Consider the following 20094-nt stretch of genomic DNA (forward strand, 5'->3'; position numbering starts at 1 on the left):
AGAGGCAAATAACAGCACAGACAGCTAAGCCTGTTAAACAGTGTTTTATTAGAATTCCCATAATTCCTATAGGATATACTTTACTATATCGATTAATGACTAATGAATTTTATAGCTGACCTAATTTATATGCTGTTACAGACATTTCATTTTAGACTTTGGGGTTTCTTAAAATTAACACTTTAATCTTAAATTACTCTAAATTAAATAATGCCAGTTCTAATAAATGGCATTATTATTATAAATGGCGTAAATAAAATTTAAAATGGTGAAAAGATCTTATTTTCTAGGAAAAAGTCCTGCTTTTCCATGGAACTGGCATGTTACTTTATTCCTTACCTATATTTGTTTGGAGTTCTTATTTAAGTTGTTCGTTCTAAGATAACAATCACTGGCTTCTTGTCCTAACTTTCATACTTAATTCCTATGTGATAAAATGCGTAATAGGATGTAGGTTTGACACAGTGGCATCTTCCAGCCACGTGTTTCCAAGTATTCTAAGCAGGAATTCAGTAAATGTTCTAAGTATTCAGTAGCAGCTTATACTTCGTTTAATTCTAATACATTCAGATGACTTCTTAAAACATCTGCACATACAATTTAGGTGGGGAAAAATTGATTTTCTGTGGGAAGGTGGTCTAGAAATCTGTAGTACACAAAGAATGCAAGAATTGTTAGCTGAGTGCAATATCATGTCTTTAACATGGTGTTGCATGGTCTTGTTCAGTTTCTGTTTTATGGGAAAAACAAAATCCACAAATGAAATTGCTAGTCCTAAACTGCTTTTTAAATACAGAAGAAACAGAAGTTGACATCTGTAACAAATTTGAAAGTGCTTTAGTTCTGTAAGAGCTATTAATTTTAATGGCTCCTCACTAGGTACTTTTTTAAAATTAAGAACATAAAATTGTGATTTTAGTTAAATCTTCTGATTGTTGTATACTCTGAACTAGTAGAAGTAAGTATGAGAAACTTGCTTGTGATTCAGGGTGTCATAAATCAAAATAAAGAAAGAGGAAACAGTTTTCTTCCCACAGGACTTTTTCTTTTCTTTATGAGAAACAAGCTGCTTTTAATTGCATTTTAAAAATCTGAAGCCAACTGCCCCAATTGATTTTCTGTGCATAACATGCCCACATGCAACAGAAGCAAAATTTAAACAGTGATACACTAATTCGGTTTCAACGCTGATGAAGCATTTTCTCTGTGTATATATACACATAATATATAAATATAATGAAATTGCTATCCAATATCCTTGTAAAGCTGAGGCTGCAGAAACTTGGAAATAATTGGTGTGGTATACCAGTAAAGTAGCACAGGAGTGTACTGGAAATAAAACACTACTAGAGATGCCTATATGACAGTGAGGCTTTAACCTTTTTCCAGAGTTTCCTATGGAAGCATGGAAAAAGCATCCCACAGAGCCTCTTCTGAAAAAGAAAATATTAGAAAATGAGTAAGGGAAGCTTTTTCTGTATAATACTGTCTGGACTTGGGGTATGTTTGCATGCCCTTTTTTCTGTCCCAAAAGAGGCTGGATTTAATATGCATCTCCTTACTGGCCTACTTTTCAACACTACAGACTAGCTGGGAGAAGTGCAAGTGTGCTTGTGGAATAAGAATCGTGGGAGTGGGGAGTCTTCAGAAATTTATAAATGGACAGGGCTTCTGAGAAGAAAGTAATACAGTGTAGAGCTACTTTAAAACACTTCTACAGTAGTTAGTAAATTTTCACTTGGGTCTGGGGGTGAGTGAAAGCTGCTGTGTTGTTCCTCTGATATAATTTTCCAAAATATTTTCTTAATTTCTGTCAAGTCAACAGATGAAAGCCTAATAGCAGGTATGGGACACTGATAGTGAGATTTTCTTCTTTGCAGACTTTGTTCATGACATTAATGTAACAGATATTGTTCCTGGCACCAATGGAAGTAACAAAGGTAAGAAGCGCTTATAGTATTGTGTTACCAGTTTTAGGTGGAGGTTTAAAGGCAAATTATCATGTTTCAATGCCTAGCCACATGCCAGTTATAAAGTATATATCATAAGTTGTAACTCTTTGTTTCTTAAAAAACTAATTTTCTATCTGGGATTTGTACTTCCACAAATAACCACACACTTGGAGATCTGAATAACTGGGGAAGTAAAAAATAAGTTTAAAAAGTGGAGGTGAGAATAAGTATTAAAGAACCAGTTACAAGTTTCTGTATGCCTGAATACATCCTCCTTAAAAGCCTGACTTGTTAACTTTTTAACAGTAGTTGCACAGTGAGGAATTGCCTTAAGGAATTTTAACTTTCACACCCTAAATTTGAGGTGCTGTAGTTCTGTTTACTGTTAAAAATCTTGACTGGGGCAACTTTACTACTCACAAGTTCTGCAGCAAAATTATTTTTTTTAAAACTTACGTAAGAACAGTTTTTTTGATGCTGAATGCAAAAAAGAAACAAGTGTCAGGCTACTTGGCACCTCTGCTTGTGCCTTTTGGAGAGTGTGACAACACAACTACACAACTAAGGGAAGAAACTGCAGTCAAGTATGAACATAGATCTGTTCCAAGTTCTTAAATAGGCACAATAATGTAGAATGAAGGCAGAAGCAAAGCAAGGCAGGCATTGTCAACCCCTGAATCTTTGCTGCCTCTGTCATAGTGACTGAATCCATACTGCCTTCTTAGGAAGCAGAAAGCTCTCTACCCTGAGTGCATGAGGAATGGGGAAACATACCACTACCAGCTGGGCAGCTGTGTTTCTGGACAACAGATGTTGGAGTCAGGCAAAGGCGTTGAGAAATAATTCTGAAAACCAGTTGATTTGGATTTGAGCTAGTGTTGAATCCTGCTCCTCTGACAGTCCTTACCAGCTAGGCATCATTTTGTGTTCTCTCCTGCTTCTACTGTTCTCTCCCATGCTTATGCAGCAGGGGGTATAACTTGGAGACAAAGTAGACAATATTCCACACTATCCTCCACCAACTAGAAGATTTAAAGCAGCTGTTACACAAAATTAAGGGCTGTCAGATGTTCAAGTGACTCTTGACAGGACATTCAGGGCTACCAAGGAGATCAGTAAGAACAAAAGGATTTTTCAAGGTTTGTGAAACAATCCACTTTTAAGCAAGAAATTTGTCAGAATGCTTTTTATGCCTTTGCCTTGTTGACAACAGGAATGGAGACAGTGTAGAATAGTGGCTATTGACTCTTGTGGGATGCCAAGATTTTAAATAAGACATTATGAGGACAATAAGTTTTATATTTCAACACAAAGCTTCCTAGGTATGTGTTCCTCAGAGGGTCTTTCTGTTTGATTTTTTCCCAATCACTTCTTCAAGGTGCTGCCAATTGATCAACCTCCATGTAAGAGAAATATGATATTCCCTCTTAGCACTGTTACTGGAGCACATCTTAAATTTGTTGTGTTGTGTTGTCTGGCAGTGATGTACTTGCCCCTGTTGTGGCACAAAGATGACAAGAATGTTTTTGTTCAGTGTATGTGTTTTCAACCTGCCAGTTGTTACAGTAGCTTTCTTGTAATCCTTAGTTTGTTTTTAGAGCAATTTACAGTAATTCAGGCTCTTCAGTGCACTTGGATTTTGGTTGATATGATCTTACTGAAGTGTGCATGGACAGATTAGGATGCTAAATATGCAGCGAGATGCAGGGGAGCATTGCTATGACTTGATTCCAGCAGGTGCACATGGACACTGAACAGGCCTTGTCATAGGTATGTGACTTTGAAGGATGATCCTGTGTCACAACTTGGGCTTCAGATAAATTATCATCTTTGTTGTGCTCAGCTGGGAGAACTGTACCACTGTTGGATTAGAGTGCGAGATGCCTAGCAATGGCATCTTAGCAATGAATTCCTGATTAAAAAAACAAACAGAAGGTAGGAACTGAGATACTGAGCACTGCACTTGAGCAGTTCTCAATAGGTAAAACACACCAGCAATTGTGGGCTCTCGGCTCTCAATATTCTGTGCAAGTAAAACCCTTTTCATCTGAGGATATTTTTCTTTTCCTTTCTTCCAGTCATTTGTCCAAGTGCTGCTAGTGATCACCCATCACAGAACAGGAGTGTGATGTTCTCTTCTGGCAACAGAACAGGCTTTGAACTCTTTGAGGAATGGTGGGACAAATCAGAAACAGTACCATTTTACCTGATTGCAGTTCTTCTACCCCTGCTAAATCTGAAGTCTCCGTCCTTCTTTGCAAAGTTTAATGTCCTAGGTAGGTAACAAATACTATTAAAGCATTGGTTCCTGTGACTGTAAGTGTATAGAAGACAGTGAAAACTACTCCAATGAGTAGAATAATAAAATCTTTTAGGTTGGAAAAGTCTCTAAAGTTATTGTGTGCAACTGTTAGCCCAACACTGTCAAGTCCTCCACAAAACCATATTCATAAGTGCTATATCTGCACATTGTTTAATACATCTAGGGATGGTGACTCAATCGTTTCTCTGGACAGCCTGTTCCAAAGCTTGACAGCCCTTTCTCAGAAGAACATTTTCCAAATCTGAACATAGCCTGGCACAGCTTGAGGCCATGTCCTTTCATCCTGTCACTGATTGCCTGATAGAAGAGATCAAGCCTCACCTGACTACAGCCTCCTTTCAGGCAGTTGTAGAGAGTGATAAGGTCAGCCCTGAGCCTCCTTTGCTCCAGGCCAAACACCCCCAGCTCCCTCAGCCGCTCCTCACAGGACTTGTGCTCCTGACCCTTTGTTAACTTCATTTCCTTTCCCCAGACACTTCCAGCTCTCAATGTCCTTCTTGTCTTGAGGGGCCCAAAACTGGCAGTATTCATGTCACAGGGGCAGCCTCATCAGTGCTGAGTACATGGGGGACAATCCCTGCCCTGATCCTGCTGGCCACACTATCACTGATTCAGGCCAGGATGCCAGTGGCCTTCTTGGCCACCTGTCAGCACATTGGCAGCCCATGTTTAGCTTCTGTCAATCAGCACCTCCAGATCCTTTTCCATTGTGCAGCTTTCCAGCCACTCTTCCAGAATTTTGGTGGCAGCCCATATTATGCCTCGAAGTGGGTTGTTGGTTGGTGTATTAACCCCAAGGGCTTTGTCTGCTGCTTTGCTTGAATCTTACAGGTAATAGGGAGTTCATTTTTCTTCCCTTTTTCTTGCTTGATAATCTTGTGAAACAAATTCCATTACATCTACAATAGATTTTCCCAAATGGTTCTATCCATACTAGTGTGCAGCATTTGATATATATTACCTTGGCATAGTGAGGCATACTCTTACTCCTCTGGTAAACATTTCAAAGCAGCAGTTGCTTCTGATCTGAAGTAATTTTCTGCCAATCAGGTGATTAATTAATCACAGCATCACTTAGTCAGTATGACCTGCTGCTGTTCTTTGTCCCAACTTCCAATATTGTGGATTCTTCTGTTCTGCAGAGGAAACAATTGTGATTTCCTCCTTACATGTCTTGAGGTAGAAGGCCAAGGTGGGTGGGGCTGGTAAAGTGAGTAAAGCATATGCATGATGGGTGGAGCTGGTCACAGCTCAGGGAGTAGAAGATGTCTGAGGAGTAGCACTGAAGCCCACAATGAAGAGAAAGAGAAAACTAGATGTGAATCAGAGGTTGAAAAAGTTGGATATGTGTTGTAAAGGAGGTAGAGGACAGGGATTTGAAGGTCTAGTTTGTTCATCTGTTCTATAGTGACACTGTATCAGAGCTTGGATCTGCTCTTGCTGAAACCACTAAATGAAAATACCACACAGGAATTTGGATACTTGATACTGCTTCTGTGCAAAAGGTATGGGTTTTATGTAAAAAAAAAAAAAAATTAAAACCAGAATATTAATTACTCATTGCTTCAGTAGATTATTATGTAATTCAGAAGCTGTTCAAAATTGCCTTAATTTTTGTAAATGTGAAGTTTATAAGACAAGAAAAAATGGAAGGCAATTTTAAGATGATGAAATTTATCTCAGTAGAGTTTTGCTTATTTTGATACCCATGAAAACAAGTCATTAGGAAACTACAGAGTATTTTAGTTGATCTTCACATACAGAACCTTTTATTTTCCTAATTTCTTGACTGTGCTCTGTGTAACCAAATGGTAATTCCTTCTGTTTATTTTTAACCTTTCTGGGTTAAAATGCTGGGTTTTTGTCTTCACTTACTTACAGCCTGATCTCTGCTCACTAGCAGTATTATTTGCCATGAGGTTCATTGCAGTAGCCTTAATTATTGTTGTGAAGTTTCCTTCAATTTTTAGGTAGTTACTATTCTGCTCTTGTCTCTTTCAAATGGTCTGACACAAGACCACATACCCTCCATTCCACAGGTATACACAGCAAGGCATTATACCCATCTGTGATCTCATTTGTAGTCCTTAAGCTGTGCAGGTGCCTGCTGGATGGCTCTTAACCAAAGAGATGGAATGCTAATCCAGTATTATAATAAAGATTATCCAAAGTTACAATTAACACAGTGTTTTAATCAGTAGCATTGAAGTGTCATTATCAACTTTTAGCTCCCAGTGTAAAGTTCACATGTGCAGTAATTTCACTTTCCATTGAGCTGTTTGGTTCAAAAAACTAGTACTAGATGAACATTGTAATAGCTGGAATGCTATGATCAATCTCTGCTTAGATTGAAATCCTGGCAGTGGAAGCTGGAACTGGTCTGTTTGTGCCTAAAGACCTACCTGCCCAGCAACAGGGATTACAGGGTACTTCCTCTGCTGTCACCAGCACCTGGAAGTTACTAAACTTGCTGGAAGTTTACATTGTGTGCATGTACATTATTTTTTCTCTCTGACCTACAAGAGAAGTAAAGAAGTTTAGACCTGGTCTTCTGTTAGGAATGAATACCAACCATAACTGCTTGACTGCTAGTAACTAGATGTATGGAGGAGAAATTAAACCCTGCATAAATACTTTGTACTATATCATGGTATTTGTTTGGCTCTTGTTTTTTCCAGGTACAGTTTCAGTTGTCTACTTAGTTTTTCTGGTTACAGTAAAGGCTGCTTATCTGGGAATACACTTAGAATTCAACTGGTTTACAGAGAATGAATTTTTTGTACCAGGTAAGATAATTAAAATGCAGTGTATATATCTGGTGAGTTTTAAGATTTTTTTTTTCTCATTTACCTTTTAACACCTCTGAGACATAAATAGAGGAAATGCTGTCTGATGTTGCAAGTAGAGGAAAGATCCCTCTGGACCAAGTGGCAAGGAATCCCTTTCCTAGTGATGTTCCTTAGTTAACAGACAGTATCAACAGTGGGGAAGAGAAGGATTGCCTATCAGAGTAATGTTCAACATATATCTTGCGACAGAGAGCTTGCTATAGTCCTGTTTCACGTGAACTATGTTATTTTAAGTTCTAGTTGCACCAGTTTCAGATCATGCCTGTTTCAGTAGCAATTAGAAGTGACAAACTGTAGACAGACTGTTCAGTATTAAGTTCCCCACACACTGTCTTGCTTAAATGAAATAGCTCATTCACTGTAATTTGCAAGTACAGTTTTCCTATACTTCCCAGTCTATCTGAAGTTCTAGGCTATAATCTTAGTAGCTCTTCTCTTTCAAACATCCATTAGCTGGTGTTATCCCATCAGTACCCATCAGTATGTTTTTATTTTCTTGGAAGTTTTCTGATGGCTATTTGTTCTTTCCAAATTACTGTTACAAATTATTCTGTGAGATGCCATAGTCATAAACAAGTGGCATTTGGTATTGCTTGGAACAGCTGGCCTAAAAGGATCAAGTTTCTTTTTTAAGAAACCTGGAATAAGAGAACGAGGGTTAGGTCCTAGTTAGTTTTTCCCCATCCTTTACAATAAGCAAAATATTATGACCAGTTAGCTCCAGTGTCCTGTACATTAGAATAGTATCACTTCTTTTGTTCTGAGAAACAAATGAGAAAAATGAGTTGTAGTGACACACATGCCACAGGCCATTGAGAAGTAGAGCACCCAGTAGTTTGATTAATTTGACAAAAACTCCTAGTACTGCAAGGAGACAGAAAAAGCAGGTAGCTAAAGCATACAAATACAGCTACCAAGAGATTCTGAAACTGTCAGTTTGCTTTTTATTATTGAGATTGAAGTAGTGGATGGAAAACGAGCCTAGGAGTTGAGCCCAGAAGTTGCTTGCACTCTCAATTCTGTCAGTGGCACATAATGCTAATTAGGTGTTGAAGGTACAGTGAAAACAGCTGTAGGGAAAGCTTATTCTTTCAGTTTGGATAAGCCCTCCATTAGTTGCCTGGAGTGTGTTTACTTTCCTAACTTCATAGCACTTTACAGAAGTCTCTTTTAAATATATTTGCATGGAGCTCTCTGTGGTTTGTTCTGTAAGGGTTTGTGAACCTCTGAAGAGTGTTGTGCTATACTTCTGGATGCTTTTCAGAAGCTGAGCTCTCTTAGGGTTCTCTAATTGCTGTTAGCACTAAAGAGTAAATACATTCTTGGGTAATACCAACTAAGATGGTGCTTTAATTATGTTACTGCATTGGTGAATTCCTAGACTATTTGCAGCACTTCAAGAACCACCATCTTGTGAACATCTTTTGAGTATTAAAAGAAGCAGAACAATGCTATTCCCATGGAGACAAGAAGGAAATTTTTTTCATACGTGCTGTGAAGCATGATAAGAAATGTTCTGCCTTTCTTTAGGCCCTGGCTTGTAAGCAGAACCTCTTAAATATCTACAAATGTAATTTTTCTTCTGGTAGCATAAGTGATTCTTAATAACTGAAAGTGTTCGTGGGGTAAATTATTCCGTCCCTCCATCTCCCTCTTCAGGAACCCATAGGTATACAGTCTCACTGCTGTCAATTCCAATTTCACAAATGATTTCCAGTTAAGCTGTTGAGGAGCAGAAAACCTTGTATGTGCCAATCTTAAATTAACCTAGTAATCACTGATGGTTGGAGTCTATCAGAGAAGCCTTGCTGGAAAGTGTATTCTATAGTAACTACTGTCTTCATGCATCTTGTACTTCCTGATTAAATTATCTGCATTGGCTGTGGTCAAATATGAGCTAGATTATCCCATTTCAAGGTGGAGGTTCATGAGTTTGCCAGTACCCTCCAGAGCACTATATGGCATCTGCATTTTGTCACTGCTTGTTTCAAAGAAGTAATTTTAAAACACTTTTTTTTTTCTTTGTTTAGAGTTTAGAATTCTGTTCCCTCAGCTCACAGGGGTTCTAACACTTGCCTTCTTCATTCACAATTGTGTCATCACACTTCTTCAGAATAACAGGAATCAAGAAAACAATGTAAGTAACTTCACAAGACTTTGCTCATTTATATCTAGATTGCCAGAAAACAGTTAATTTTTTTTCCTGTGATTTGATAAGGAAAAAGTTGCATGGTCTTTTCCTTGCTATGAGGGACTAACCGATAAATTACAAATTCATTTACATAAAAGCCCTGAGGAATTCCCCAAGCTTACAATCTGGTATTAAACTGCCAAATTGCACACAAGAGGCAGATGACTTGACAATGTTGTAGGACTCAATGAAAACTGACTGATTTTAGAATGAAAAATGGTGAAAAATGTTTGGTATGTGACTGATTTTAGCAGAATCCTGAACAGTAGTTTTGGGGTAATACCTTTTCTCAGAGTTGCTTCAGTAGTTTTTTCTCACAATCCTAGTCAAAGTCTGTAGAGAAACTTGGCACAATTTAGGAAATCCTGCAAGTTGAAGCCTGGATCAGGAGGCTTTGTAATATATAGTCTTTGGATGGTGCTTTGCCCTTGAAAAAGTTAAGCACTGCTCCTCCAGATGGAACTGCATTCTTTGTTAATATCTTCCCATTATAAAATACCAAATGGAGTAAACACAAAACACAGAGTCTGAGAGTAATATTTACTCTATTTATATTTTTTTATTTTTTCCTCCCTACTTCCAGGATTCTTGTCCAGTTTCATTAAACTGTTAGCTGTAAGGGTACGTGCAATAACATAAAAAGATTTGTAAATACTAGCTGTATGAAAAACTGCAATGAAATCGTAGAATGCCAGAATGCTTGAGGTTGTAAGGAACCTCTGGATGTCATCTTGTTCCCCCTTCTGAATCAGTGCCACTAAGAGCCAGATGCCTATACCTCACATCAGATAAAATATATCAGATTTGATTATTGGATTGTTTGTGAAGTGCAGATTATGTACCGATGCAATGAGAGGACCTCTTAGGCTTTAGAAGGCTGCATATTTACTTCCTTTTACCTGTGAATCAAGACCAACTTGTGAATGATGTATCTGCAAAGGAGTTATGAATTCTCCTCCAGGAATACTATTGGGGGTTTATGGGCTTCTCAGAAATTAGTTTAACAGCTGGAGGCCTGGACAAAGAAAGGTAAATAAGCTTTTTCTTGATTTCCTTAAGAAAATCTGATGATGTGGAGAAGGGCAAGATTTCTCTTAAATGGTGGCTTTCAAATTCTAAAGCATAGATCTCCAACAACCAGCTCTATATGCAGAGGAGGCCTAATACCCTCATTCCATCTTCAAGGTTTTCCTGTGTATTTTCCCCCCTCCATTTACATCAGAGCAAGTAATCAGATGCAAAGAGCAGCACCTGGAGTGTTCTCCAGCTTGCTTTTCCTGTGTGAAGGAGGAAGAAACTGCTACCTGCATTTGAATCAGATTTTCTAGTACCCTCCTTGGAGCTTAAGTTGAATTTCCAAGTCAGTCCTAGTATGGATCTCAAGCCCTTGACAAAACTCTGCATTCCAGAACAATGTTCAAATTGCTCAGAAAGGACAGCTTTGAAGCATGGCAGGAAAGATTTTTAATGGGAAAACAAATCTCTGTGCAGTTCTTGTAGTAGTTTTATTTGGTTGGAGATTTCTTTTCCTCAGAAGCCTTTCACCTAGGTCACTTTGCAAAAGTGCTTTGCAAATGTTAATGAAGTACCTATGCTCTTGAAGAACTGTTTTGTGATTATGTCACTAAGCTGCTGGGCTAAGTGGGAGATTTCCATATGTATAGGGGTCTTGTCCTCTGTCATAAGTCATGGGGGGTTTTTCCCATATATTTACAAGGTGCTTTCTTCTCTCAGTATCTGATGGGGTGATACTGATATAACTCATGGATAAAAGCTTCACTGTTTTATTGATGGATCTGTTAACATGGCACTTCAGTCAGTGTTCTGTTAAAATGCACAGAACTTGGCAAGCTGGAAAAGCACTGTTTTAGTCTTGAGCAAAACTTACTGAAACTAGAGGTCATAGAACAACTCTTTGGGGAGGTGGAAAAAAGTAAGACAAACAATAACATTCCTTTTATGGAGTTAGAAATTCAAAAGAATAGCAGCTTCCATTCTGGTCACAGGCATGCATCACAGCCCAAAGCTAAAGCACACATGGGGGAGAATTGCTCTGGCCACTATTCCGGTACAGTGGTGTGGGTGTGAGAAGAGCAGTGCACCAGAGTAAGCGACATGTCAGCAGCACAGCCTGGAGAAGCCCTGTGAGCAGGTTTTTAGTCTGCAGTTCAGAATTGAGCTTCACAGTCCCATCTCCCACTGCTGCTGCCTCCTTGTATTTATCAGCATAAGTTTTTGTACAGTGCTCAGTCAAATGGTTCAAAAACAAATTACATAAGAAATGCAACTCATCCACAGAAAGGAGTTTAGGTGTAGGTTTCGGTTGGTTGTTTTTTTCCTGATGCATGTTTGTGATCAGTTTCCCTGAGCAACACAACAGATGCTACACAAGCCCACCATGATCTACAGGCATGAATACACTAATGCTGTCTCTTAACAGTTGTCTATGGATGTACCTGGGAGAAAGGCTGTGAGTGGGGAGATGTTTTTTATCTAGATATTAACTGCAGAAGGCATGGAGCTGTAAATGGTACTTATTTTCTGCAGTATTATACCCTGTAAACAGAGTGAGCTTCCAATGATACTCTTTCCAGCCAAAATTATGCACAGCATCATCCATCCTGCTGAAGTACTTTTTTTTTGTCACCCAGTTAAATGTTACCACTTGCCCTTGATGCATGAACAGGTGAAGTCTATTTTTATTATATAGATAAAAGTCCTGTTGAGATATTACGGAGACAGCATCTCTCTTGAGAAGAGACTAATCTGAAATGGGATGATCAAAAGGTATTTCAAATGTGGTAGTCATTACTAAGTACTGATACAGGCTTCTCCATCCAAGAAGCAACTCCACAAAGCTTTCACTGGTACTGAGGAAGGAAGTGAACTATTTCTCCATGGCATTCAACAGGCAAATCAAGGTCTGGAAGTAGCCTGTTCTTTGCAGCACCACATAAGAAATGTCCGTAGACCCACAGAGCCTTCTCTGTGCCATGTCAAATCCCTTGCTGCAGGTGTGGCCAGCACCTGACTACTGACTCATCTGTGGGTGTGATACAATGGCTTGTACTTTCAGGGTTGTCTTTTTTAGCTCCACCTGATTTATCAGACTCATCCTTTTGTTAGGAGGCTGATGTCTTCCTGCCTTCTACTGCTGCTGCCAGCCTTGATCACCCAATTTTCTCTTCTTCCAGTGGCACTTCTAACACTTTGTTCTGTGGATCTGACCAGGAGAACTCCCTGTCAGCAGTAACTGCTGCTAACATACGCTCTCCAAGCTCTGTCTGAAAACCTGCCTGTTACTTCAGGTGTATTTGAGAAGGGTTTGGCAGGTGTCAGGCTGTGATCCTTATGGATTGTGACCTGCATGTTACCTTAGCTACTTACTTTGAGACTTCCACTGTGATTCTACAAATACTTTCTGCTTCCAATTGTTTTTTCTACAAGTTTGGTTCTTAAACTGTGGCAGTAAGAATTGCTATATTCTTATGCTTAGGCAGTTTTCACTATAGCAATGTCCACTTGGAATGTAAATGCCTCAAGTATCAAATTTAAAATAAAAAAGTGTAGTTATTGCTCATACTTAAAATAATGCTTTTATCTCTCCCCATGTATCCTTTGATTTTATCTGGAATTATGCTGTCTAAACAGTACTGTCAAGGTTTTTAGGGAGTGACACCAGGTCTCTTTAGGAATAATGAACATTAATCAAAAGATGCTCCTGTTATATAAACACATGTTGTTGTACAAAGGTAACCATCTTATACGCAGCAGCATGTATTTGGAAGGGAGCTGATGGATGTTTGAGGAAAAAATTAATCCAGGTTTTCAAGTTATCTATTTCTTTTATGGTAGCTTATTCAAATCAAAATCCGGGTACTCTTTGTATGGTGACAGCACCTGGAGAAAACAGTCTGTTGTGTTACATGCTATGAAAATAAATTATCAAAATTATCTCAGCACTTAGTTTCAATGCAGATTAAAGCATACACCCTTAAGAACTCTGGAAACATGAACTGGTTAGAACTGGCGCAAGTACCTGTTGGAGGTAATAGCACACCACCTCTCTACCATTTTTCATGTCCAAAGGAAGCAGTAAGAATTTTATTTCAGATTTCTTGCCCTCACAACTGCATGCACTCGTCACAGCGAAACGAATTTTACAGTGGGTTCTAGAATGTATGTGAAGGTAGAGTACAAATAACAGCTGTGAGTTACTATACTGTTTTATGCATTAGGACTACACCTAAAATACCAGATTTAGAGCAGGTTTTGGCAGATGATGTGCATTAAGAAGGTGTTGGATGTGTTTTGAAAAATTGTCAAAGTCCTGTCCTCCAGAGATGAGAGTCTGTATCTCCCTGTATCACACCGCTTTACTGTGTCTCTGAGTCCTGCAATTAATGGAAGTTACTGATAAATACGTGTAAGAAATTTGTGTGCTCATATTTAATATTCTTAAAATTAGTTCTTACAGTGGGTGGGCGCTAGTGCTTTTGAAGATGTAGATGTTATATAAAAACCTGTACAGCATCTCATGTCACAAGGAGAAATTCTGCATATAATTTAAAGAAAAGGCTACTGCTCAGCTTCTGATGAAAGTTGATAGTCCTTACTCAATGGCCAGTATGAGGAGAGTGAAGTTTAGAGAATCATCTTCCTTGTGCATTTAACTGGTCAGCAGGAGGAAGAGGTTGCGGCTAGAAATGTGCATCTTCTGGGAGTTTGAAGGCCACCATGGAACATGTTCCAATCACATTGATGCCTTTTTCCCATCAGCCTCTAAGAGGCAAATAATATTCCTGATCAGACAGCAATCTTCTACTCCAAAAACACTGGGAAAATGTATAGGAGATTCCATGTCTTTCACCAAAAACTAGCTTCCATCTGAATTTCTCTCAAAACTCATAATCTAGTATTTTATACTTTCCTTGGGGATTGCCTTGCCCTTGACAGAGTCTGGGGTGGTGTAGGATATGCTTCTTCTGTCAAAAAGATAGTGTGAAGAAGCACTTAGGGAAACATTTCCATGCACAGATGTGAGGAATCTTTGCTTATGCTCAGTGAGCTGGCTGGAGGTAATAATTATCACCCTGGTCTGGAAACCAGTATAATCCTAATAATTTGGTAATGTGCTTGAGCTAGTAAGACTTGCTTTTTAGTCTTGGGAAAATAGGGTCATGTATTGAAACATTATTAGTAATCCTTAAAGAAGCTGATGATTAACAGCAGCTGAACAAATGGTTTGCTGTAAGGTGATGAGTGTTTTGTACCATAACATAAGCTTATAAAGAATTTAGTTAGCTAATAACTAGAAACAAATTGTCTCCCTCTTTATTTCCAAAGGAAGGAATTTATGTAGAAGAATAAGTCAACAAGTACATTGCTGTGAGATCAGTCTGATGTATATGTGGATTCTCTAGTTTCATAAAGTACTTAATTAGTTTTGCCAGTTATTTTCCTGTAATAAATGTGTGATTGTTTTTGTGTAGTGGAAAATATTTGTATATATTATATATCTTAAAAAGATTGCCAAAATTTTCAGAACTGAACATTGAAGTTTAGGTTTAAATCCATACTTAAGTGTATATAGGGTAGTTAAGTGTGGATTTCTGACCCTAGCTTCAAAACTCTTTCCTTAAAACCTTTGATTAAATTCCTTTGTATTACATCTGCAGTTGGGTAGGCTGACGTCTGATGGCAAGATTTTATTCATGACAAGGAATTTAACATAGGGCTTTCTGGGCTTTCTGTCTCAGACAGGTGTGTCTGTGCTCCAAGGGTCTTAGTAGGAATAGGTGAACGTAAGAAAAGTAGAAGGGATTTCTTGTTTGTTTTAATAACTAGTGTATGCTTATGCATCAGGAATAATCATGCTACATCTATTGGCATATCTCATTCATGATGCCTTTTTTGTATGTTGAAAGATAAATAATACTTGTCTAGCTCCGCTTTGGGATATATCCTTGCAGCTTTCTGATCTGATCAGAATCAGGTGTGAAGTCTCCATCCAAGTAGTAGGAAGTAAAAATAAAAATGTACAAGTGATAGTAGTAAATATAAGAAAGTAATGCATATAAAAGTAACAGTAATACATGAAATAGAAATCTCCTTATGAAGTTTTTATTTAATCTGGTTTGGTGTGTAAGTGCTTGCCAAAATAAAAATACTGTTTTTCCTCAGGTGAGAGACCTCTGTATTGCATACTTCCTGGTTGGACTAACATACCTGTATGTTGGAGTGATAATTTTTGCATCTTTTCCTTCTCCACCATTATCCAAAGAATGTATTGAACAGGTGAGCTATTTTACTACAGTATGTATTTCATGGAATCACAAAATGTGTTTTTTGGGGAGGACCAAAGTGGGTCATCTGGTCCAACCTCCCTGCTCAAGCAGGACCATCCCAGAGCATGTGGCATAGGATTGCATCCAGATGTTTCTGGAATACCTTCAGTGAGGGAGACTCCAGAACCTCTGCGGACAATATGTTCCAGTGTAGTCACTCACACTGTGAAGAAGTTCTTCCTCATGTTCAGGGAGAACTTTCTGTGCATTAGTTTCTGCCCATTGCCTCTTGTCCTATTGCTTGGCACCACTAAGAAGAGCCAGATCCATCTTCATGGCACCCTCCTTTCAGATACCTATGTACATTGATGAGGTACAACAGGAACAGGCCCAGCTCCCTCAGCTTTCCTTGCAAGAGGAAAGTCCCTTGATCATCTTTGTAGCCCTGAGCTGGACCTGCTCCAGAAGCTCCATGTCTGTTGTACTGAGAAGCCCAGAACTGGACACAGCACTCCACATGTGCCACACCAGGGCTGAGTAGAGGGGCAGGATCACCTACCTCGACCTGCTGGCAATGCTTTTCCTAATACATGCCAAGATACCATATTTGTCCAAAACCTTTTAATAAATACGCAATAAAAACCTCCAGCTGCTGCTCCTTGCTTCATGATTCACCTTGGCAGGTGCATCTGCACTTGACTGTGGTCAGTTGGTGGGAAACCTTGTGGGCGCTACCACAAGCAGATGAGTAATGCTTGTGTTATCTCATTTATATTCATAAATAGTTCCAAATATTTTGGTGAAAAATAACATTTAATAAATACTCTGTGAACGTGATGAAGGACCAAAATGAATAAGTGAACAATTGAGCTTTTAATTTCTTTAGCTTCTTTAATCCTGAGAAGTGTGTACAGTGACTCACTGGGATTCCAGAAGAAATAGAATGTGAAATCAAGCTTGTTTAGATAGGAGTCCTCACTGCAATTACGTTTGAAGTCTGACACTCTGGTGTCTGACACTCTGGTGAGCCTTGCCAGCAAAGTTCTTCAGATAATAGCACCACATGAAATACCCTGTGAAGGCTAAAAACTCTTATCTGCTTCTAGGCAAAGCTGAATTCCACACCCTAAATTGCTTCAGAGATAGCAGTTATCAATGGGGGATCCATTTTATGCCAGGTGTTCTATAGCCCTGGAATAATATTTAGCAATAAGGCAGCATTTAAAGCCTTCCTCTGACTGTGGACTAGTTAGAACTGGCACCACTGTTAAACCATGAAATTATTTTTTAATCACCTGAAATAATTTCACAGGATGAAATCCACAGTTAAATACCAGATAATGAGTGATTTTCTTCCCATTTATTTTCTGTAGCTATCTCAGGTACTTATGAAGCTGTTTGTATATTTCTATGACGTTTAAGTTTTAGAATGCTTTTTCAGATGTTCCCACTAGTACTGTATGATCCCTTCCTCATTTGTATGTAATGCAGTTTTACTCACTAAGTAACTGTTTTTCATAAATAGGTATGATATAAGAGATAAAAGGAGCATATGAATCCATTTGCCTAAAAGATCAGGTGGCCTTTCCACAGCCTGGATTGTTTGGGGATGTTCAGAAGATCAGAAAGCAATTCGTTACGTAATACTAACATTAACACTGACATCAGCTTAGTAATATTCAAAAATTGGTTGTTATTTGGTGGCCAGGCAGTTGTAAAAGAGGGAGAGGGTTTTTCATGTTGTGGAATTCATTTAACAATTGTAGTTGTTTGGATTTTGTCCCATTCTTTCTGGCACATGGATATTAAAATCCAGCTGATACATGTAAACAAGCCACCATTGATATGTTACATTACTTTTATGTTTAGAATTTTCTAGATAACTTTCCCAGTGATGACATCATGTCATTTGTTGCAAGAATATTCCTGCTGTTCCAAATGATGACTGTATACCCACTGTTGGGCTATCTGGCACGAGTTCAGCTGTTAAGACAGTTTTTTGGAAATGCTTACCCAAGGTAAGAAGTCTTTTCTTGACAATAGTTTGGCACACTCTGCTTAACTGGCTTTCTGTTGTCAGAAATTTGGCTAGGTTTTTGTGGATTTTCTTTGTAAATTAGGTTCATTTCATAAGCTAGTTTCACAGAGTTTGTAGAGTCAGGGTGAACAGGCACACCTGCAGATCAGAACTGTTACAGTTTGCCAGAGCAGAATAAGGGGGGGTTCTTTTAGTTTAGCTCTTCATTTTATCAATAAATAGTAATTTCGTCAACACTGTCCCTTTGGGTTATGTAATTATATGACAAAAGAAAAGTTGTACAGGAAAAAAGAAAATGTTTAGTCCAGGAGCATTTAATCTAGCAATCCTTAAACTGTGAAAAACATATATACTGCAGATACTAACCTTTCAGCATGCCATCTTTGTTTTGATTGTGCATGATTAATAATCATCCATCTGTTTTTAAACAGAGTTAATAGCTAAGTGAGTTGTCAGTTGTGCTATCTGGGCTGCTGCTATGCTTATAAAAATAGCTTTTCACATGCTAATTTCAGAGATGAGCCACACCCTTTCATTTGTACAGTGTCTGTACTCCAGGGAAGAACTGATGCAGATTTCAGTTTTAGTTTGGTTTCTTAAATAAAACCTAGGACATTTATATTTGGAGTACTGGAGTACTGAATTTGTTACAGCAGAGAAGTTGCCATTTATCTCCAAGTTTCTTATTTTGTATTGTGAATTACTGTTGATAGAGGAAGGGAAAAAAATCTCAGGAAGGAATGTGTATTTCCTCTGTGGCATCAGCAGTTCAGGTCTGCAGAGATGTTGTTCCAAGTTTCAGGTTTCTTCTGAGTCCTGAAATAGGTTCTAGAAACTACATGCCTAAAATTAGGCAGTGAAATAAGTGCCTACTTTTTTTGACTTGGAATTGTATGCAGTTCAACATTGGGATTTTTAGGAACTGCTGCAAGTTACTGTTGGAAACAAGGCCATTTATTTAAGTGCTAAAGATGGATTTATTTCACAGCCACTGGGAAATAGTCTTGTCCTTTATATTATGTGGATCTGCCTTTTCCTATCTCCTCCCTCTAGTTACTCTCTGACCAGAATGGTTTTTATTTCTCTCATGGGCTCTCCTAGAACCTACAGCTTTATGCCAGCCTCTTCTCAGGTTAATTCCAGCTTGCTATTTTAAGCCTTCATAGTATGACGAATTTGATGATGCAGATGCTTGTTTGATTCTCGTCTCCAGGACGTCCTGTGGGTAGCTTCACTCATTTTTAAATTTACTTTTTTTTAAGACTCCTTATAGTGAAGTATTTAAAGCTTCTGAGAAGTCAAAAATGGTTTCTAGGAAGCCATATAAGTCTCTCCAACCTATAGTGATAAGGTAGCATATTGGTTGTAGCATAATGGACTATCTCTCACTCTCTAGCATCCCAGGTGTCTCAAATACAGCACAGAAATCACTGAACTACTCTGGCTCCGGCTTCTCTGCATTTACAAGGTCAGCCCTTGTTTTTTCCTATGCAGTGAGGACTTACTGAAGGCTGGTAGCAAGCACAGGACATGTCTCTGGGAAGACAGTAAAATGGATGTGAAATGTGTCTTCATGACTGGTTCTCACTAGTCACCTAAGCTGACAAATCTCCTTTAGTGGCACTTTATCACCTCTTTAGGAAAAACTTTAGTATTTTTGATTTTCCGCAGAGCTGCTTTTGTAGGGAAATGTTTTGCAAATATGAAGCTGTTGCTCTTACTGACATAGACTGATGTCTTACTGGAGAGTCTGTTGATTCACTCTGAACAATCTACTTGGAAATACCAAGTTCTGTAGCTTTTTGTGTAGGAAAATGAACATAGTTGAATATAGTTGAGTTCTTTTCCCAAAATCCTCATTAATCAGGGCTAAGAGCAAAATCTGATTGATCTGCAGAGATTCATGCTTTACCTCTTATATGTCTGTATAAGGTGAATATATGGAGGAGAATATTCTGAGTCACATGCCGGGAGAAAATTTTTGTGTGAGTAGTGAACCCAAAGCATGAAAAAGGAGGCAAAGAGCAGGATCTCTGTTGGCAACCTAACCTCATTTAATGTGATTCTGTGTGTTAAACCACGTATCTTTTCATAGATTTCTTAGATTTCATCATTTCTTAGGTTAAGTTTTCTTTACAGCTGAGAGAAATATTATCAATTTGCCTTCTGACTATAATTGTCCAAATAAAACCAGCAAAAACAACAAAGTCTAACAGAAACACCTTCTCCTTTGGTCCAAGTCTCCATTAGAAAATTTCCTATCTTCATTTTTAAGCTGTTGGTTGCTTTACATGGAAGCTCACTGATTTTAAAAGCCAAGCTTCTTCACATCAGCAGTTATTTGCAGGTATGGATACCTGCTGCTGCTGTGGATGGAGGTAACAGAAACCCATTAAGTTAATAAATGGAGTACTTAGAATTCTGTAGGGATGGAACTTAAAGCAAATAGCTTGA

At 38.4% G+C, this 20094-nt stretch overlaps 1 protein-coding gene across 5 annotated transcripts in view; it reads left to right on the plus strand.

The window, feature by feature from the left end:
• The window catches only part of SLC38A9 (solute carrier family 38 member 9), a 44295-nt gene that overhangs the window by 15010 nt on the left and 9191 nt on the right, over positions 1-20094 (plus strand). For 3 of the 5 annotated variants that reach the window (XM_054003964.1, XM_054003962.1, XM_054003963.1), the window contains exons 8-14: positions 1881-1940; positions 4031-4228; positions 6954-7061; positions 9155-9261; positions 15499-15612; positions 17472-17620; positions 19037-19108. In XM_054003964.1, the coding sequence (XP_053859939.1) occupies positions 1881-1940; positions 4031-4228; positions 6954-7061; positions 9155-9261; positions 15499-15612; positions 17472-17620; positions 19037-19108 (808 nt within the window). The remainder of the gene's footprint in view (positions 1-1880; positions 1941-4030; positions 4229-6953; positions 7062-9154; positions 9262-15498; positions 15613-17471; positions 17621-19036; positions 19109-20094) is intronic. The other 2 variants (XM_054003965.1, XM_054003967.1) reach the window with 2 other exon arrangements.

The sequence above is a fragment of the Vidua macroura genome, chromosome Z (assembly GCF_024509145.1).
Source record: "Vidua macroura isolate BioBank_ID:100142 chromosome Z, ASM2450914v1, whole genome shotgun sequence".
Lineage (NCBI taxonomy): Eukaryota > Metazoa > Chordata > Aves > Passeriformes > Viduidae > Vidua > Vidua macroura.